The 20,613-nt window shown below is 44.2% G+C and overlaps 1 protein-coding gene across 4 annotated transcripts; it reads right to left on the bottom strand.

Moving 5' to 3' along the window:
- Positions 1-18,224: 18,224 nt before the first annotated feature.
- Positions 18,225-20,283, bottom strand: LOC9644587 (rhodanese-like domain-containing protein 6). 4 transcript variants are annotated; one of them, XM_024689601.1, is made up of 9 exons: positions 20,136-20,283; positions 19,920-20,081; positions 19,759-19,857; positions 19,606-19,712; positions 19,463-19,544; positions 19,327-19,409; positions 19,144-19,276; positions 19,014-19,092; positions 18,225-18,963 (listed from the first exon to the last, which is right to left on the bottom strand). In XM_024689601.1, coding segments are annotated over exons 4-9 (1,083 nt in total). In that variant the 5' UTR covers positions 19,608-19,712; positions 19,759-19,857; positions 19,920-20,081; positions 20,136-20,283; the 3' UTR covers positions 18,225-18,259. The 4 variants fall into 4 exon arrangements, with proteins under 4 accessions (XP_024545369.1, XP_024545368.1, XP_024545367.1 ...); XM_024689600.1 differs by having other exon boundaries at positions 19,606-19,857; positions 20,132-20,283; XM_024689599.1 differs by having other exon boundaries at positions 19,606-19,857.
- Positions 20,284-20,613: the final 330 nt, after the last annotated feature.

Genomic DNA, 20,613 nt, shown 5'->3' with positions numbered 1-20,613 from the left:
AGGGTCATTTGAGTCGGTGATGCAATTTGGCATTCGTTTCCGAAACTTCTTGCTTCGTGCGGAGCCAAATATATCAGAGTGGCTTGAGCTAAGAATGTTGTGGCCAACACTTCATCAAGATCTTGTCGGACTTATGCATGCAATTGCTCTTGCCACCTTTGACGATGCTCTTCGCTTGGCACAACGTTATGAGACGTCACCTCTTCCACTTCTCGTTGCATGTCTTTCAGCTCCACTTCCTATGAGTGATGGTCCTATTCCAATGGAGGTTGATGCTGTTGCTGCTCAAGTCCAAGGACAAAGGCGAGGCCGTGGTCATGGCTGTGATGTTCATTGCTGGGCATGTGATGAAGTTGGTCATATTTATCAGTGTTATCTGCATTTTCCAGATTGGCGGCCATCATTTCCTAGGTGGAGACTTTGGCATCAACAACGTCCTGTTGGTGCTGTTGCAGTGGAAGATCTGGACATCGAGATGCATTTAGGAAACAAAGAGTCACACGAGTAATAGAGGGACTTTGCATGAATAAGTCAATGACCCTTCCATCTTTTTTTCGGGAGTATCATCAAGGGGTTCACTCGGCACCAATTCATCCAGTGTTTACTTTCCAAGCTTGTTTTTATAACAAGTGGTCTCCTATTATTTTGTCTGTATTGGTTGATATATGTTTGAGTTTATTTTCTATTGCTCAATTTTTTGCCACATGTTGTTTTCTACACTTGTGTCGTGTGGTGGAGCCAGTTTTCATTTTTATAGCAACGGCCATACATATACATGTACATGGGATGAGGCAAACTTAGTTGTGCGTGTGGGCAATTTTCAGCTTGGGTTACAATCATTGTGGGTGGTGCTGAGTAGGGCTTTTGACTTCATCTTTGGTATAGATTAGTTGTAGTGTAATCATGCCAAATGTGACTTTGAGGCTTCTCCCCCTTATCTCATACTTCTTTATATATTTCATCCATTCCTCTCACTTCCGTACCTCTTTGTCCCTTTGCTTTTACCTCTGTTTCTATTACTTTTGTCCCCTCACTACTTCCTCCTATGTTTCCATCTTGTTCTGCTCTTCCCTTTTTCGATCCCTTCGACAATATTTGTGTTGCAGCAGTTGACCGGCTCATGAAGGAGTATTTTGATCTCTTTGAAATTGATCTATCGTTTAGGGCCAAGATTGCCACATGTCATTCGGTTCCAAACAGGGATGCTTGTCCAATCAAGGTTTCTGTTTGTCGTTGGTCACCCAAAGAGATCAAAATTTTACGTGCAAATATCAAGGAAATGTTGGAGAAGGGTGTTATTCGAAAGTTGTGAAGTCCTTGGGCGTGTGAACTTCATCTTGTGATGAAGCTTGATGGGAGTATTCATTTTTGCATCGATTATCGTTTGTTAAACAAAGTGATAATCCCATATGTGTACCCTCTTCTTCATATTGTTGATCTCTTCAATCGTCTGGGGCGAAATCATTAGTTCACCAATCTAAATCTTGCTTTTGGGTATTGGCAAGTACCGATAGCCAAAGAAAATATTCCTAAGACTACTTTTTATACACTATTTGGTTTGTACTAGTTCTTGGTGATGCCGTTTGGTTTGAACAATGCTTTAGCAACTTTCCAGTGGATGATAGACGAAATTCTTTGCGATATGCCAAAGGTGATTATTGATTTCATTGATGATGTCTTAATCCATTCAGAGGGGATGTGGAAAGAGCACATTTGTGATGTTTGTAAAGTGTTGGATCGGCCACGAGATGTTGGTTTAAAGCTAAAGCAGTCGAAGTGCGTGTTTGGGTCTAAGGACACAATTTATCTTGGGTACCATATTTCCTGTGAGGGTTTACAAGTTGATTTTAATAAACTTGTAACTATTCTAAAGTTCCCTATTCTGAAGTGTGTAAATGATATGCAACACTTCCTAGTCAAGGTGCAGTATCTCGGCCATTTTGTGGATCACCTTTCTAATCACACTACATCATTGCGAGTGCTGCTGAAGTCATCAATGTCATCTTTCATCTAGTTTCCGGATTGTGAGTGGGCATTCGTGGATCTCAAAGAGCTATTGACGACTCCTCTAGTTTTGGTATATCTTGACTACACTTGACCTTTTATTTTGCGCATTGATGCTTTTGTTATTGGTCTTGAAGGTGAGTGTGCCTGGTCAGTGCCATCCCATTGCATATATAAACCGTACATTACAACTAGTGGAGGTGAACTACTCCACAACAGAGAAAGAGTGTTTAGCAGCAGTTTGGGGTTTTGAGAAACTTCATGGATATCTACATGGTTCTCGGACGTTATTTGAAAGTGATTATGCTGCTATTACTTCATTATTGAAGCGGAAGAACTTGATTGATTGTATTGTTTGGTGGGTTTTGAAGTTTCAGATATATGATTTTGATGTTGTTGATCGACTGAAGAGTTTTATGACTGATGTTAATGCCTTTTCTTAAGCTCTTCTTCCTTCTTCGCTCTCTTATCATATTTTTTACGAGCTTGTTGTTCTAGCATTTGTGGATTTTCTAAATGAGGATTCTGTGCCATTGGTAGTTTTTATACTTGATATTCAATGTCTACAAGGAGTAGAGCAAGGTAAACCACAAAGGAAAAATATTCTTTAGAATATACTATGGGATAAATGTAACTTCACAACACATTTTTTATTAGGTTAAGCCATGGTGAGAAAAACACAGGAGCTCATACTCTAGGGAGATTTGCTTGTCCCACAAAGAGCAATAGAGGCACAATGGAGGCACAAGCTGCTCTAGGGCAAGCTATGAGTCCAGCATTCCAGGCTGGCACCCGAGCGCAAGCTGCAAATTGCCTGGGGAGTATGGCGCATCGCCTTGTGCATTGCCCAGAGTGTCTAGGTCTAAGGGGTGCTATGAATCGAGGATTCCAAACTGGAGGGGTGCAGCTAGTGAGTCCGGCACAAGCGGTGCCAACGGACAGAGCTGTTATGCAAGTGCCCAATTGTCTAATACTCTCCCTCGCGGTGCCAACGAACTAGGCGATTCGAGCTGCTATGTAGGTGCCCGGCTCTCTGACGCTCTCTCTCACCATGCCAACAGACCAGGCGGCACGAGCTGCTATGTAGGTGCCCAACTCTCTGACCCTCTCCCTCATGACACCAGCGGACCAGGTGGCGCGAGCTGCTATGTAGGTGCACAGCTCTCTGACCCTCTCCCTCATGGTGCCAGCAGACCAGGCGGCACGAGCAGTACCAGGCTCTCCGATACTCTCCCTTATGGCGCCAATGGACTAGGTGGTAGAGTCCCCAGCACAAGTGGTACCTGGCTCTTTGATAATCTCCTTTACGGCACTAGCGGACTAGGCGAGAGCTGCAATGCAGGTACTTGGCTCTCCGCTACTCTCCCCCACTCCCGTCATTGCAATGGGAATTCCATTGGCTTTTGGAATTCCACTATGGGGACTAGATGTAGTGGGATCGGTGGGATTGGAAGGGGCGGCAGCGGTAGCAGTAGCTGAGTGGATTCTAGGAGGGGTAGGGGTAGGGGCAGGGGCGAAAGAAGGAATGCTCCCCATGTTCTTTTTCCAGGCGGCAGCAACAAAGTGGATTCCAAGAGGGGCAGAGGAGACTGATTGTCTAGCTTGAGCCCAGGGAGCATCAAGCAATGGTGCTGTTCCAAGCGCCTACCAAGGTGAAGATCGGTGGGATATAGTAACTAGTCTTGGCTTGAATCTGGCACATGGGGCAATTGGTACTGAAAGAGCATCCAGTAGTGGACAGGCAGCATATTGGGGAGATTTGCTCAATGCTGATGCCATCCCCCTCCCTACTCTGGACCTCTTAGGAGCTTTCGGTACTGAAGGAGCATCTAGCAGTGGACCGGCCGCATACTCAGGAGATTTGCTGAATACTCTGGACTTCTCAAGAGCTTCATCCAGCTGTGGACAGCCCACATACTGCTCAATGCCGATGCCACTCTGGACGTCTCAAGAGCTTTCGGTACTGAAGGGGGACAAGCTATATATTGGGGAGATTTGTTATGATTCGCTCACTACTGATGCCATTGCCATCCATACTATGGACACCTCAGAAGCTTTCAAGTTTGAGTCCCTAGTGGACCTGGATTCCCTTCCAAACCTGGATTTCAAAGTGCCCAAATGGCCCCCAACTAAGCAACTGAAGTGTGACTGAAGTGGCCAGCTTGAAGATGATGCTTGATTCTTTTTAAATGATTTATTTATTTTCCACCAGTGTCTTCCGCTACATTTAGGTCTTTTAGAACTTGATGCAAAACATTAGAATGTCACACAAGAAGGGACAAAAGGATGAATGTAGAGAATTCAAATTTGAGGCTGTTGTGCTACTCAAGAGTCGGCATTTAGGCATGACTAACTCAAAAGGCGTACAATAGCTAGCACTGCAAATTTTTTATGTCACCAAATCAAACACCAAGTTGACACCACCAACTGTCTTTCTGATTTCATAATACATAGCATTGCCTTCTGTAAACGACTAAATTTTCCATTCTACTTTAGTCACTTAACCACACCTCCAACCACTTGGAGGAGTCTCACTCACAACCTCCATAAGTCCTATTTCAGACTTGGGCTTGCTAGCCCCGAGAATGGCATCCCCGCCACTCAACCTTTGCACTTGATCCAAGTGCTCCACGTGTCCAATCCCATGACCGACACCCCAAGGTACCACTGACATATCAGCCCATTATGCTAAGGCCATGCCCCTTTACCTTGGTCACACCGGAAGTCTAACACCACCTACATCACAGTCCCATCTCTCAAGGACTGGGCCATCCGTCCAAGAGTGATCATTCCAGATCCACTCCTTAGCATCCTTAGGATGCTCACAGACATGGGGAATAACCTTCCCCAATATCCCTTTTCCAGTCTTCACCAAGTCCCTTTCTGCCCATGGCCGTGTTCACCAACACTGCCACTGGATCGAGGCCCATAGGCCCAACCACTAAGTCCCACGGTCCTCTAGGACTTCCTCACCACCATGGCCCTACGCGGGCCTCATGGGTACTCTTCCCGCCTTCTGCCTTTGGGTGCTCTAGCCAGAGGCTTAGAGCGAGGTTCCGTTGAGCCACACCAGGTATCCAAGTAGGTAGTGCCACCCACACTTGGACTGGGAGCATCGGTCAGTTGATCTCCCGGAGGAACTAGAGCCAACTTTTGAACACTTCACCAAGCTACCCCGCTTGTCGGTCCGTATTCACTCTAGTCTTGGACTTCCTAGTGGTCAGTTCATCACCCAACACTGGGTATGGCCTTCCTGGGCCAAACTAGCCTTTCCTGGGCCAAACTGGCCCTTTCTAGCCAAACTGACTCCATTGGGCTCCAACCCCCACTCTCCCTACTATACTTTTGGAACCCCAGGGGGGCCCCCCCCCCCCCCCCCCCCCCCTGTGGAACGATCGCTTTGGGCTTTCACTCAACTGCCTGTATTAGTATTCGGACTCAGACTCGGGCTCAAACCCAAACTCGAACTCAGTCTCGGTTCCGGTTTCGGACTCAACCTCGGTCTCGGCCTCGGTCTCGGTCTCGGTCTCGGTTCCATCTCGGGCTCCATCTCGGACTCCATCTCAGACTCCATCTCGGGCTCCATCTCGGGCTCCATCTCGGACTCCATCTCGGGTCCATCTCGGACACTTCTGCGTGTCATGTGTTGGTTCTTTCTGGGTCCCTTTTTTGGAGCCTCGCTTATTGCTCGCTTTGTGCTCGTTCCTCAAGCACTTCGTTAGGAGTTCCACTCCCACTCTCGACCTTTTCAAGTCGGAGCTTTTTAGACCAAACGTGTTACGCTCATTTGGTTTTCGCTTCGGCCACCACCACATGGCACCCTTCCGGCTCCACTTTGGGGCCTAGGGATTTTGTGTTTCACACCTTCTTGCAACTTAAAAGACACCCAACTAACGTTGGCTTTATCACCAACACATTTGCAATAAATCATGGCATTTTAGTACCAAAAGGACACATTCTTTCCCATACCATTCCCTTGCAGCAGAGCACAAATGCTAGAAGTTGTGAATAACATTGTTTGTATGGTGTGCAATTCATAAAAGGGTGAGTGTTACTGTGGTAGATTTCACTCACAATATAGTGTCCATGTGGCAATTTTCTATTGGTTCAGCATTAACTGTCATTTGGATGCCTCATGGATACCCCATGGATGCTAGCCTGATGGGTCGATGATGTCCCCATAATATGAACAATGTGCTATACATAGATGCCACATATCATCAAGTTTGACCCCATGACATAGGGATTCATTAGGTCATAGGGTTTAGGAGGTGCTTCCTTGCCTTAGCGCCTTGCTTTAGTGCTTTGTTATTTGGCATGTTTCTTGGTAGCAAATGCGGAAAGTAACTTGTTTTGCTAGTGATTGGTTTCAAATGTTTTTATGGGCAATGTTGGAAGTGGCTTTGATTTACTACTTGATTGCTCTTTCAAGTTCTTACCATGAGTATAGTTCTCTCCCTAGTTTACTTCAAATTTGTGTCACTGAAACTTTTTCTTCTAGGTTTACTGGAAGACGAGGTGGATGGCCTTCCATCCAATTTTAGTGATTCGGACTGTGGTTCTGGTGTGGATAGTGTCAATAATGCTCTCCTAGAGGTTTGTTTAGTTTCTAGCCTCCTAGAGTCATGATTTGCACGTTTTTAGGCTTTCCATAATTTTTTGTGATTGAGGGGATTTGGTAGTCCAACCACATTTGGCACATGGATGCACCTGAAGATCCTCAAGACTAAGACTATTGCTTACCTCGCATGCTATCTTAGAATTTCCAAGCCAACACTGTACAAATATATGCGGCTTGTCAATCCAAATTGGAGAGGTGTATATTATAAAGTACCACCCGAAGAGGTACTTCATCATGTTTGAACTAACAATGCTATGACTCGAGGTGGCACAAACTGGGGGAATTATCAATTCCCAATCTACCTGTCGAAGTGGAGGATATTGGTTTAGCTGACGCCAAATTTGTGACGCCTTAGCCACTCACGATCCAACTATGCTAGAACAGAGGCACATGACAAGGATTTGACGACAGATTTATAAGAACGAAGAGGCTTATGCTGTTTGCCATATAGATTGTGAATATTCTTTCATTTCAACATATGTGGTAACATGTTTATTGTAGCATATTGCGAGTTTGTAAGCTATGGTTTCTATATATATGCCATTATTTGCGGTGCAACTTATTATATTGTAGTTTGTGAGCTAGCTACCTCCAAAGAATCCCATGCAATATTCAACACATATGCACAGATTGTTTATCAATTTGGAAGGCCCAAGCGGATCCAGAGCAACAATGCTCCAGAGCACAATGAAGTTGAGAAGGACATGGTCCGCTATTAAGGTTCTACAGCTAGGAGCTTCATACATGAGACATCAACATGTAACCAAGTACTCATAGTGTTAGAGTTTTTCCAAATAAAGACTAAATCAAATTTGTTTTGCAATGCATAGAGCATTTGTGAAGAGAGCTCTTTGAGCACATGGTGTGGTTTTTGGAAGACATAAGAATTCTTGATGTATCTAATCCATGGCACAACCAAAGTCTATGTTGTGTCTTTGCTCCATACCTCAAGAAGGACATTTCACACTGGGTTGCAACCTAGAACCTCCATGAAGTCCGTCTATATTGATGTGATGATTACTTCAGACTATCTCATGTTCTTGCAAACTTATTTCAACTGATGGAACAAGAGCTTGGGTAAGAATTTTGGTAATGTTATAGAATTCTTTATAAATTGTGCATTTGTAAGATTATGCCGGTGTTGTGGAAAAGATATTGAAAACCTTCCTAGACCATTTCTCTCCAATGTCGAAGGTGCAACTCTGTCAAAGGTAATCTTTAGAGCAAGAATAGAACAATTTCTTTAAATTTATTTCGTTGTGCTTAACTACCTTACAGGCTCTTGGCACTGTTCGAAACCAAGTATTTTTTATACATCGGGAGGGACTCAACTTGGACAAACAATATCTACTTCATTTGGATTTAGAAATGGAATGTGCAATGGTTGATGTTGCAGGTGTAGATCTACCACTTTACATTGAGAGTGCCTTGCCTACAGCAACACTAGTGAAGCGACAAGCTTTGGAAAAATTATGCTTAGCCATACTCAGAGAAAACTGAGTATTCTTTAGAGTACATTTCAAATTTAAATTCAATTCTTGATTTCTTCAATTTTAGGGTTCCCACGTTCAGGATTAGGGTTTACACCAAGTCCCACCCATATTAATTGTGTCTTGGATATGAGGCGATTTCATTTTATGACATAATTTTTGTCGATGATTCATTCATTTTTTCTAATCGATTCGCGTCATCTAACCGGAGGCAGGGCTTCTAGTGCACACTCCTTCGATTGCAGGACCACCGCCCAAGCAAGAGTGCCATAGCTGCGATGGTGGGTAGCTTCTCCTTGATCAAGTTTGCATAACCAATCCCTTGTGGTTTCTAGGCTCAAAGCAAGAATGCCACATGCCTCAACAACAGTAGACACTATGTAGGAAACACCTCACGAGCATGTAGCCAAGCACTCGATGTTCCGCAATTGATATAGCCAACAGTCTCGCGAGACACATGTGAGCCACTTGATTTTCCAAGCTCTGCAGTAGGGACATCAACTCCAATAGCATCCCATCCACAACTCCCAACTACATTTGAGCAAGCAGAGCACTGCCTAACATTGCATACACTACAATATATGCGGAACCTCTAGCATGTTTCGTTCTCCTCGCCTTCCTTGGAAAGCAACAGCCCAAACATCCAAAATGAGCAAGTCCGAATGCCTTATGCCCACAATGTTGTCCAATCTGGAACATTGCCACCAACACCAACTACAAGACGTACTCACAGAAGCCCATATAGTGCCACTACTACCAGCCCCATAACTCCACCAACCGCTACAACTTATGCAACTCCATCCACTGGTACAAGTGCCAATACCTAGCCATCTACCTCCCGAAGTAACAAGTGGTCTAGCTTAGTAAGTTTTTCATTTGTACCCATCTTTTTTCCATGTGTTTTTCTGCGTAGGGTGAGTTGACAATTGCGCCACACCAGCAAGTTTATAGTTCCCGATCAGCATTCCACAACTACTCCCAAGGATCGACATCATCATCTAGTGGAGCTTCAACATCCAGATATGTTCAAGCTGACCCTCAAGGCAAGCTGCCATGTGAGCCATAGGTATAATATGACCCATGCATTCTTCAACTTTTTTTTTCTTTGAATTTGTTTGACTCATGTAGCACATGTGGTTTTGACCCTTTATCCTATGGTGATTTACCATAGAATAATACCACGAAGCAGAACCTAAACCCTCTTTGTGCCACATGACAAATGCCACATGTCACATGCCACGTGTCCAAAGGAACGTGGTGTGGAACCCGAGGTTCAAAGCCTTGGGCCACTAAATGAAGGAACGATGCCAAACTCCCAAGCATGGAGCCAAGGAGTGATGGAACCGGACCACAGAGCAACTCTCAAGCATACAGCCCAAGGAGGGAAGGGACAGAAGCCCGGAGCGACTTGGAACAGTCCTGGAGCAACCAGCATCCCAATGCTAGGACCAGCACATAAAACGAAGCCAAATGGAGTCTGGCGCTATTTCGGCATACCAGTGGCCTAACGCGAGGATATGGGTACTCCACCAGCTAGCATGGAATGGAACTTGGGCTTAAACCTAAGCTAAACGTAGAACAAAGACAGGCACGCAAACGGGAGCTAAACTATGCCTTAGGTTGGTCGGCCATACTCAACCTACCCACTATCTCTATTATACATTTGAAACCCCCATAGCCCCCCCCCCCTTGAGGAACACATGCTTTGGGCTTTCACCCCAAGCCTCCCTTAGTATCAGGAGTTAGTCTCTAGGACAAGCTCGAAACTTACTAAATATGGAATGTCCCTAGATTGCAAATTTGGACATGGGACGAACACTGTTGTGTTCAAGACAATCTCTACATTCCGTAGATATGCCAAATGAGCAAATCTGGACACTTTCCATAAATAGCATTTGGGACCGAATTGAGACTAACACAAAGGGCATGATAGCGAGGGTGTTTGGCAGACACGGTAAGCTATCATGTAGTGATATTGAGGGATTAATCTCAATACGCAAGGGTTCTTGTCAAGCCAGTGCAAGACAGAGCAAAAGAGAACTAACAAGCTAGGCCAAGTATGCTCAGCTAAATAGACACTTAGGAATTCCTTCCTTATGCTCATCCGGCTAAGTACAGATGCAAAGTCCAGTTTACTAACACTTGAACAAAAAGGGCTAATAAAGGGAACCGGCAATACTGACCTCCTGCCATCGTGGTAGTAAGGTAAGAGTGTCCTTAAGGACTGGCTGGCAAGTAACTTTCGATACTTGAAGTCACATTCGCGACAGTTTCACTATGCTAGACTCTCTCACCACTTGTGGCTGCAATGCACACTTATGCTAATAACAATCGGCAGTCTTTATCTTGTCGTCATGGACGTTGTGGCAGTCGATCCAAAGTCATTGGTGGGATGTCGTCTACGACACCCTTGGTCCCCCGACCGTTCACCACAGTTCTTGTCACCAAGTGGATTGCAATCCCAAAGACTTGGCATGTACACTTGTATGGGTGGAAAAGAGAGCCATTTGTGAAAGTGACGAAACTTGACGAGTTGACAATGGACTTCCTAGAGTGTCTCATATGGGGTGGCTTATACTCCAGTATTCCTTTCCAGCCCGATATGGCCCAACATGTGATTTTACTATCACTCCAAGCCTCAGGAATCCAACCTTCATCTATGACCAACCCAGGAGCATTTGTCCAACGTGCAAGGCAATCCAATGGTGGTGAGGCCCATGCCGAGTCTGCAAAATTTGGCCTCAGCTCTATCCGGCCTTGCTACTGGCCTCCTCAAACATCATGGGGAGCTATAGCAAACAAGGCCAATGGCAACTAGGCAACAATAATATACCTATACAATGTTATGGAGTATTTTAGTGACAAACATTGGCTAAGTTATCAAAAACAAGCCCGAGCACTCAAGGAGAAGGATGTTCATAAATTTAAGTCATTATTTTTTTTAAGTTCCCTCCTCACAAATATATATTGTGGTCTTTGCAGTTGTAGCTGCTATAAATACCTTGATTGCAAATGATGATCTCTTAGTGATAGAGCCATTTCTCTCGAGGCCAACCACGCAAAAACTAAACCAAGATAAGAATAATGAAGAAGAATACTCTGCAGATGAAGAGGACATTCTTCCATTACCGGAAGAAACTCTCCCCACACAAGACAACATGAACATTACTGAAGTCAAAGAACAAGGTGATGGTGAGGATGAACCGCACCAAGGATCTCTGGAGACATCCTTGTCACCAGAAATAGTGGCTCCAAGCCATGTGGCTGGTAAAAAGTATTAACATAAATAAATATTTCCTTCATTTTCTAATTTCTGAGTGCAGATAGGCCAATAATAGTGTATGATAGTGACAGCGCAGGCCTTGAAAACCATGGTGTGCCTCCACCCCCCTTTCTAGAGGGAAGTAGCTCCAGTCCGCTTACTCTTATGGAGTTGCTTGACAACTTTTCTACAGTAGAGTAAGATAATTGAAAATTGTGGCATTCGAAATTTAACTAACGTTTGCATGTAGATTGTTGGAGCATCAACAACAATGGACTAATGCCACCAATGCATTTAATGAAGCTGTTCAATTAACCACTTAGGATAGTGCCAACTTCATCGTGTTGCAACATGAGGAAGTTTCTGCCTTACAGGATGCCACCATAGCCCTTGAGGTGAGGGCACAGGGGATGCTAAAGTTCTCTCACATGTGCAGTGGCTGAAACATAAGCTTCTTGGTTGCTTTAGCGTGGAGAACACAAGTGACAAGGAGATGCTAGATGTTGTTGCTAAATACCCTGAGTTCTATTGGGTTGGTGGTGAAATATTTCTTTAGCACGTGCTTTTCAACCAAACTATGCCTCATTGGTAGGATTGGGAGAGTGTTCTCCTTCAGCTTGGCCTTTTAGAAGCACAGTACAAGGGTGTGTTCTATAACAACACAATCCAACAACTCCTTGTTGAAAGAAACATTAATGTGCCTCCTTCAATTGTTGGGTCCACAATAACATGGTTTATTGAGAAGAGGTATGTGTATCTATTTCTTAGCACTTAGTACCATCTTATTATTTTCAGTTGCACAACAATTGAGAGAACTATTTGACACTACTGAAACACTGTATTGTAAGTTCTCCTGTTTTTGCATCAAGAAGGCCATGCTTCGGCCATGCAGACTTACTCATACATATTTGAGGCCGTCTCCATTCTGGTAAGTAATGGATTGCCTATGAATTGGAGTTCCCTCACTTATCCTTCCAGATTGCACCAAACAATGAATTCAGTTGTTTCCAATTCACCTTCAATACTAATCTACACACACTGAATTACAAAGTGGTCTATGCGTCTGAGATTGGAGGAGCTTTGGTATGAGAGGAAGCCACAATAGATGTGGGTGGGCCACATGCAAAAGCCATTAGAGAGGCTATTCACTAGATTCCAAAATCGGTAAATCTAATTTTCATTTGGCTCACTAGAGTAACTTTATGTTACAAACGCATGGACTATTTGTGCTTAGGGAAGAGCTATGTATTGGCATCCCAAGATGCCAGTGCATTCTAGGACGTTGCGACAAGAAGAGTAGGATGTGGTAAGTTAATTTTATAGCACAAGTTTTATATGCTCCTTATTTCTATATGCACATGCTGTCTTTATGGGTTGGTTGTTATTCCAAGCGTTCGAATGTAACACACAAGTATTTCGCGGGTGTACAATTGCAACATTGGCAATTGCAACTGGAGAGGTTCCAGATGAGAATGACCGACGACTTGCCTGAAGAGGACTATATGAGATGGACTTCAAGGCATGCGCACTACATATTTGGAATGCACTCAACCATTTGCAAGGTGCATCAAGCTTAAAGGAGGAGGGCAATTGGTGCAAGTCTGTGGATTCCATTCTAGAGAACCCTGCAATTACCAATTACAATGCAGTGCTTGAGTCTAGACTCACTGAACTTGGTGAAGGTTATGAGCAAGCTGTGAAGGCATGTGTGGTTGCAATGGTCTGGCGTTACCTATTCATCAAGCCAAATATAGTGGGAGACTTACTCCAAGATGGCTTCCAACACGCAATGCGCATGGAAGCTCATCAAAAGCCTTACAAGAGTCTAGCATTGCTAGGTAGGCTTTCACTCATTAGGACAGATGCTTTGTTATAGGTCTTCTGGGTAAGGACGACCATTCCTTCTGCAGAGTTCATCAACTGCTTGATCTTTGACCAGGATTTTGGAGAGAAATTCTACAGCTGGATTGTGAACATCATTCGAGGTAACTATTTACTTTCACAAACAACTAAAACTCTTGTATATTTGAACATTTTATAGATATGAGCCCGAAAGAGTTATCCAAGTTCCATCACTTTGTGGTTGATTCTCCAGAGTTCCAACCAAGAGAGCCTATTTGGATCCAAGTTGAGAGATAAGATACATCATCTACTCAATTTCCCAAGCACACGAGAAGTTTTCTTCCCTTTAACATACCTATCAATAGAGTGGACCAAACACAAGATCCACCAAGCACTCCAAAATCTAGAGAGCTTGTATGGATTGGGCTGATGTTATGGAAGTACCACAATCTAGACACTTTCACAATAAAAATAGATAATTGTCTTGAAATATGTTTCACACTTTGAAAGAGACTCTTTTTAGTTCATTGGTGAAGTTAAAAGTAAGAATATTCAAAATATTCCACGAATGCCCATTATAAGCACTTGCGGCCCTTGGTACCTTTTGGCTTATGCTTGCCTCACCAAGGGTAATCATTATAGCTTCCAAAGCAGCTCCCAATTTAAGATCTGGGTCAAAACTATCGAGCTTGGGTGCTATATGATGCCCATCCTCGGTTGAGGAACTCTCAACCTGTTTCATAGTAGAACTAAAATCACCCTCTAGGTCTGTGAACTTGTCCTCGCTTGCATCTTGAGCAGTAATATATCCCTTACTATCACTTTCTTTAGCGGGACTTTTCCCCTCGGTGATTAACACAACATTAGAAGTAGTTTTGGGTTGCCTTGTCAGAGGGATTGTTGAGCCTTGAAAGGAGGAAACATCATATAGAATCCTCAATTTTGTCCCTTGTTGGATCCATTGTTGTGCCTCAAAGAAGTCATAAAATCCTCTCCAATTTGCCATGCCATGAGGAAACCCAAAAACCTCAAACATTGCAAAAGGGTTAGAGCATATAGGAAACCATCACAAATCTACTCTTACCAAAGTGAGCATGAGCTTCCAATCCCTGAAAACTCTAGTTCTTCAGCCACAGCATACAGTATACATTGGATAATTTTGCCCCATACTTGGAAACCCTTTTTACAAATTTTAAAATTTGAAATAGTTATGATTGGAAAATGTTGAAAGTGTCTATTGTTATTGCTCTTCTCACCTGAATGTTACTGCATGCAATTGCAACTTCTATATTCTCAAATCTCCTTCAGCAAGCTCCTCTTGAGAGAACTCCAGATTCAATTTGAAACAATTATAATTGGAAAATGTTGAAAGTGTCTATTGTTATCCTGAATGTTATTGCATGCAATTGCAACTTCCACATTCTCAAATCTCCTTCTACATGCTCTTCTTGAGAGAATTCCAAGTCTAAACATCAACACTATGCACCTTTGCGTAGTACACAATTGAAGTATGAGCCCCACCAATTCATCGAATTGGTTAGACTTCAACCTACTTTTGAGTCATATGCAAATCTTCTAAGCATCATGGTACAAAACTAATATGTTGAGAGAACTATACTGGAAATCAATGGTAACGAAGGATAAACTCAATAAAATGTATTAGAGACATTACTCCAGACAATATATATCCATGGCTTTGCAATGGAGCTAAATAAAGTTCACTTACATTTATTATGAACACTATGTTAAAAGAGGTGTGCCAAAAAAGGATAATTCAATTCTTTTGCCATGAATGCCAAAAGCAAGATGTGAAAACATAATGCCCTAGATAAGGTAATATGGTATGGAATTTGGTTGATTGTCCATTTGGTTTGCAACATTAACAACTTGCTAGAATGCATGGGCTTATTGGCCATGAATGGCTCCATTCCATACATAGCATGGGTCATTGCTATGGGCATGATGCCCCATGTGGGGCATAAGAATTGGATATTTGTAAAATATTCTATGCCTGTGTTTTTTTAACACTGAATTCGAAATCCGAAGGTATTCGTGTCCAGAAAAATCGAAATCACCATCACTTCTTCGCAAAGTTAGTTTTTTTTCAAAAGACTTGCTGAGCTGGCTGCAAGCAAAGAAGCGAGATAGCTTTCCACTTCCTTTTTGTTGCATTGCAGTTAAATAATGCTATGTTTTATACATAAAAGTCATTTTATTTATACGGATTTTCTTTTTACAACAACAAAGTCAATCGCAATTCTCACAGTTTTAAAAGAACAAAAAGAATCAACTCTCAAGAATCCAGAGTCAACTATAATGGTTATGTGTTTATCTGATTCTCACAGTATTGAAAGAACAGAAAGAATCAACTCTCGAGAATCCATAATCAACTATAGTCATGACAGCTTGAAGATGTTCTTTGCATGCTCTCAAAAGAAAAGGTGCAACTAAGGCGCCAAGGCGTTGTTGAAGTATGTCAAGCATGCAACTAGATCATCTGAAACATACCAACACGAGGTTAGTAATGCAGTTTTCTTATCAGAACAGGAGCCCATGGCAGTTGAGCAGGACCAAGAGGAGCAACAAATCCAGCCTTAGACACAGGCTGGCTCCCTACAAGTTTCCAAGTCGATAACATAATCCAAAACTTCAACAATCTAGCCAGATGCTTAGATTCTGAAACAGTCCCTTCCAGGCTGCATCTACAGTCCAGATGCTTACGTTGATCGCTAGCACGGTTTCGTCATATAGTGTGCTTATGATCACTTGCAATTTTACTTGCCAATACATTATGTAAGCTTCACAGATTCACAGTATGGATCTCGTGGGATTTCTCTATATAATGCAAGCACTTCCAGAAATCGAAAGTGACGGCAACCGAGTCCTATTTACAAACGACACTAGAGAGTTGTGCTCCGGCTTTTGATATTGTGCCTACCGAGATGGGATGACGAGCTCAGTGCGTTTGAACAGCAGATGGCTTCTTTCTGCAAGCAAAACTCTTCTTCACTTGGCCGGAGGCCGAGATCCGATGCGCAGATGTGTCGTTGCGCAATTCCTCAATGGAGTTTTACTTAACGACACTTCAGCCTTTGAGAATCTTATTGCAAGTGCTGCAATATTATATGCTGTTTGAAGGATCAAGCAAAATTGTTCAAGAGCTTACGCAGTCTCCAGATCGTGGCACCCTAGTTTTCTATCCTTTTCTGCTCATATTCGACACGCTCAGCCCTCGGGTTTAGTTTGCATCGTTTGTTTCCTTCTTCTTTCTCCTCGTCTTCTTCATCTACTTCATCATCGCTCCTGTCGCTGCAACTCACCTCTTCATCTCCATTGCCCAAAAAGTAGCAAATTTTAGCATTGATCACCTTCTTCAACCCGTCTCTAGCAACATCGTCCCATGTCTTGGCACTCTCAATCAAGCTGCTATCGTCTTTTTCATCGTTAAAATTACCACTTCTCGCATACTTTACTACAACTTTCACCATTTCCTCATTGCCCAGCCAAATTGCAACTTCAGCCAGTTTCTTGTTGTGACTACTATATTTCAGTGCTCGTGACAAAAGTTCCGAGAAGAGCTGCGTCACCTTTTCATCCTTCTTCAAGCCAAACAGCCCGGCTGCTTCTTTCATTTTAACCAAGAGCCCCCAATTAATCTTCCAGTTTCCTCACAAGAGCAGCACAAGCGCATCAGCACTGTTAATCTCACTGCCATAGATTTCTTCAGGTCAACATCGTTGATGAATCTCTTCCTTCCCAAAGCCATTGCAGTGACATCCGATTCGAGCGTCACAACACCCTTCCCAGAAAACTTCTCCTTCCTTCGTGCTGGAGCTTAGCCAGCTTTTCCTTCCTTTCGCTGTGCAAAGTTGACTTAATAATATTTTCCATAGGGCCCATATCTTTTGTCGGGGTAGGGCTTCTCTGCTTGTCTCTCCCACAAAGCTTCTTCAATTCAATGTCTTCTCCCAAAACTCTTCCATGTGAGGAAAGCTGCTCTCTCCCCACTTTTTAGCTACTTGGACCAAGCTGCTAGCGGGAAAGGAACCAAGTGTACGGAAACCATACCCTGTGCTGCTGTTGCCATGCGTCATCCCCCACTTCTTCATGACCAAGCAGGCTGCGTCGTGACAGTCGTGCTTGACGCAAAAATCTGGCAGAATTTCAAAATGCGTCTTGTACCCCACTTTACTTGTCAAGTATCGCTCCAAATCCCCATTCGTCCGGCCAGGCTCGCATTTGTGCTGCTCCTCGAGCCACTTCAGTACACTTTCACTGTTGTAGCATAGCGCCTCCATTCTGCAATCCTTGGGCCACACCACCAGAGCAGCGGTGTGGTAGAAAGAGCTGACACCGCCGCCATTGTTGCCAGTGTATGACACAGTGTTCTCGTCTGGTGCGTCGTCAAAGGGTCATTATCGTTGCTGTTGTCCCTCACAATCTGATCCTTTATAGACAGTCGATCCACATAGTACTCGGTCTCAACTTCGATGCCGAAATTGTTCTCGTAGGTTTGCTTCACAAGCATGCAGACATGGACGTGCATACTTTTGGCGGGGAACGGTCGACCACAGTGACTTCAAATTTATGGAGCATTTCCTTTTTTATGGCTCAAACCCTCAAACAATTTAGTCTTAAATCTCAGACATTGGATTGAATAGTCTTGTGGAGAGGCATATTTTGCCATAAAATGGATTAATACAAAGCTAGTGCTAGAGGGACTCAGTTCCAATTCCAAGGCCTTTTCGTGCTTGGACCTCACAAATTTTAAAATCTTTTAAGCAATTATTAATTCATATTTACCAGTATTTACTGTGTCAAACATTAAGATGCCAACTATAAGACACACTGAAATTTATGGATCGATGTAGATTTGTTAGCATCATCTGTGCGATCATCTTCGCCTGCTTCAGGCACGATTGGAGAGACAGGGCTGGCCGTACGCAATCCATACGATCGCTCCAAAAATCTCTAGCTCGACCAACTTGCGGGGCGCGGGCAGGCGTTCGTCACAATCCTCGTCCGAACTTTAAAGACAAGTCATAGAAACTGCTTGAAAAACTCGGAGTACTGTTCGAGGTAGTCCGGTCGAGTGGGAACTATATGCCCCGAGTCATGACGAACTACCATTCGAGAGTCAGGCCTGAACTTCCCAGCCAATCTCTCGCTTTCCGTGCAAGAGATTTGCCGGTCATAGCCAGTTTTCCCACTGAAAATGTGCAGCGAAGGGCAGTCGATCAATCCTCCCAACACCTGTTGCTCTAGCACCGGCGAAACGAACCCCGAGCACAGCACGACGAACTTGATGTCGATCAGTCCAGCATCCTTGAGTGAAGAAAGTATGGCAGCCACGGCCGCTCCCTGCCAGAACCCGAGAACGCCATCGAATGGCCCGCGATCAGCCAATACTTGTCCCAGGTACTCCCAGCTCTCGCTCCAACCCGACGTTTGCTTTTGGTACTGCATGGGATTGAAAGACTTCTGTACTGGAGTCCACGTTTGTGTGCTAGCCTTCGGACCATCCGGATCGGTTAACCACGCGAATTTCTTGTGCGGCTGGGCTGTAGGTTCTTGCCTCGTTTCGTCCTCGAGAAGTTGATAGAGCAGCGGAAGCTCGTGAGGAGCATCTATGAAGACGAACTCGGCTGTACGTCTGAGTTTCTTCGACAGCGATGCGAGCCTGCCCTTCAAGTTTGATGCGTTTTGACGAAAGCCGTGCAAGCACAGTATCCTTAACTTCGAGCCTGTTCACGGTGGGTCATATGTCTGCTATCAAAATTTGACAAGCACTCACATTTATCACGTCCTGATTCTACTGGTTCACTAGAATGCTGATTAGCAGCGCACAGCTCGCAGAGATAAGGCACTGACGCCTGAAAGCACAATGCAAGGTAAAGAGAAGACAAAGATCATATACGAATTACCTTGCAACTTTCGCATAGAAGTACCAGCATACGACACATGGAGCAACGGAGCCGTGGAGTATAGTCATCGTAGGGAGATTTGCAACTATAGCAGCAGCCAACAGTTTTATCTTGTAGCGATGGAACTGATATCCTGCCAGCCAAAGCTTATCAGCTTCCGAGTAAGAGTGATGCATGCACTACCTATGATCGAAAACAAAGTTCTTCCCATGGAAGTATCCTCCTTCAGGAAATGCCTCCAGATACCGCTGAATGCCACCAGAAAGCTGCGTAGCACGAGGTTAGAATCCACCGTACAAACAGGAGAAAACCAAACAACCTGGTAGACGTTCTCGAATTCCTCTCCTTTGCTACGAATGTAAGCAGAAGCCATCTCGCACCGGACACCTCCAGTGAAATACCTGCAACAAATGCAAAAGCATATAACACAATGAATGAAAGAAACGACTTAGAAAGAAATACATCAGTACTGATTTGTTGCGCAATTGCTCCGCGCGCTCGTCTATCCAAGCAGGCAAGTCACTGTACTGGCGTATCTTGGGGGGCAGCGTTGCTTTGTTTCAAGCTCCCTGCACGAATGAAAATCTTGTAAGTTGGAAAGAAAACAACCAAAACCTGCTTGGTCGAGCATTCCATGGAACTGCTCTGGCGATAGATGCTTCCCAGCATTTGCAAGCGATGGAGAAGGGAATACACCAAGCGTCACGCGATTTCCTAAAAAGCCGAAAAAACGAAAAAAGCTTTGCTCGAGCAAGAACTTGCGAGAAAAGAATTACCTCAACCAGACGAACGGACAAGGAATCAAAACCACAGCTCGCAGCGGCATCGCGATCCATAGGCCGGGAGCACGCAGCGAGCTTGAAATCGCATCCCTGGAACAGCTCCTGCCTCGCAACAGCATCGATGTGCTCCCTCAGCGATTCCATGCTGCCTCCGACCTAGCAAGAATCCGTGAGAACACAAAGAATTTCCAGAGAATGCCACTCACATACCGTGACATTGACGCCCCGGGCGCAATCCGTATCCTCCCCAGCAGCGCCAGCGAAGAACACGATCGCTCGAACCAGTCCCTGGTCGCTTCGGGATCCGGCAGCGTGACGAACTTGTAGTAGAGAAGAACTCCCTGCTCTGGGAGCGCCACAAAAGCCCTAGTTTTCATGGCTACTTGTTAATGGAAAATTCAAAGAGTATAGAAGAGTGGCATTTGCTCATAGATAAACGCACAGGCATTCTCGTAGCTCTGTCGTTCCCACTGGGAGGTAGAGCTTGGTTCTGTCTTCACTGGGACAGTCAAGGACCCAGGATCAGGGATTTTGATCGAGCGAGTAGTGGATGTTTTTACATCGAGTCGTAGTGTTTTACGGCATTTGCCTCAGCTGGCATTTCTCTGTTTTTGTCGATGCTAGAAAGTTTCTTCCTCGGAAAGCCAAGAAAATCTCCTAAGAAATCTCATCATCTGGGCTCAAATTC

The sequence above is a fragment of the Selaginella moellendorffii genome, unplaced genomic scaffold (genome assembly GCF_000143415.4).
Source record: "Selaginella moellendorffii unplaced genomic scaffold, v1.0 SELMOscaffold_62, whole genome shotgun sequence".
NCBI classification, from domain to species: Eukaryota; Viridiplantae; Streptophyta; class Lycopodiopsida; order Selaginellales; family Selaginellaceae; genus Selaginella; species Selaginella moellendorffii.
Note: the sequence above shows the minus strand (reverse complement) of the source record. Positions and strands in the feature narration are given on the sequence as shown.

What these genes read in the sequence shown, in the direction of transcription:
- LOC9644587 (XM_024689600.1), bottom strand. An exon ending in TTCTATGCGAAAGTTGCAAG is followed by an intron (nt 19,093 to 19,143) that starts GTAATTCGTATA and finishes TTGTGCTTTCAG; the next exon opens with GCGTCAGTGCCTTATCTCTG. An exon ending in AGAATCAGGACGTGATAAAT is followed by an intron (nt 18,964 to 19,013) that starts GTGAGTGCTTGT and finishes CACCGTGAACAG; the next exon opens with GCTCGAAGTTAAGGATACTG.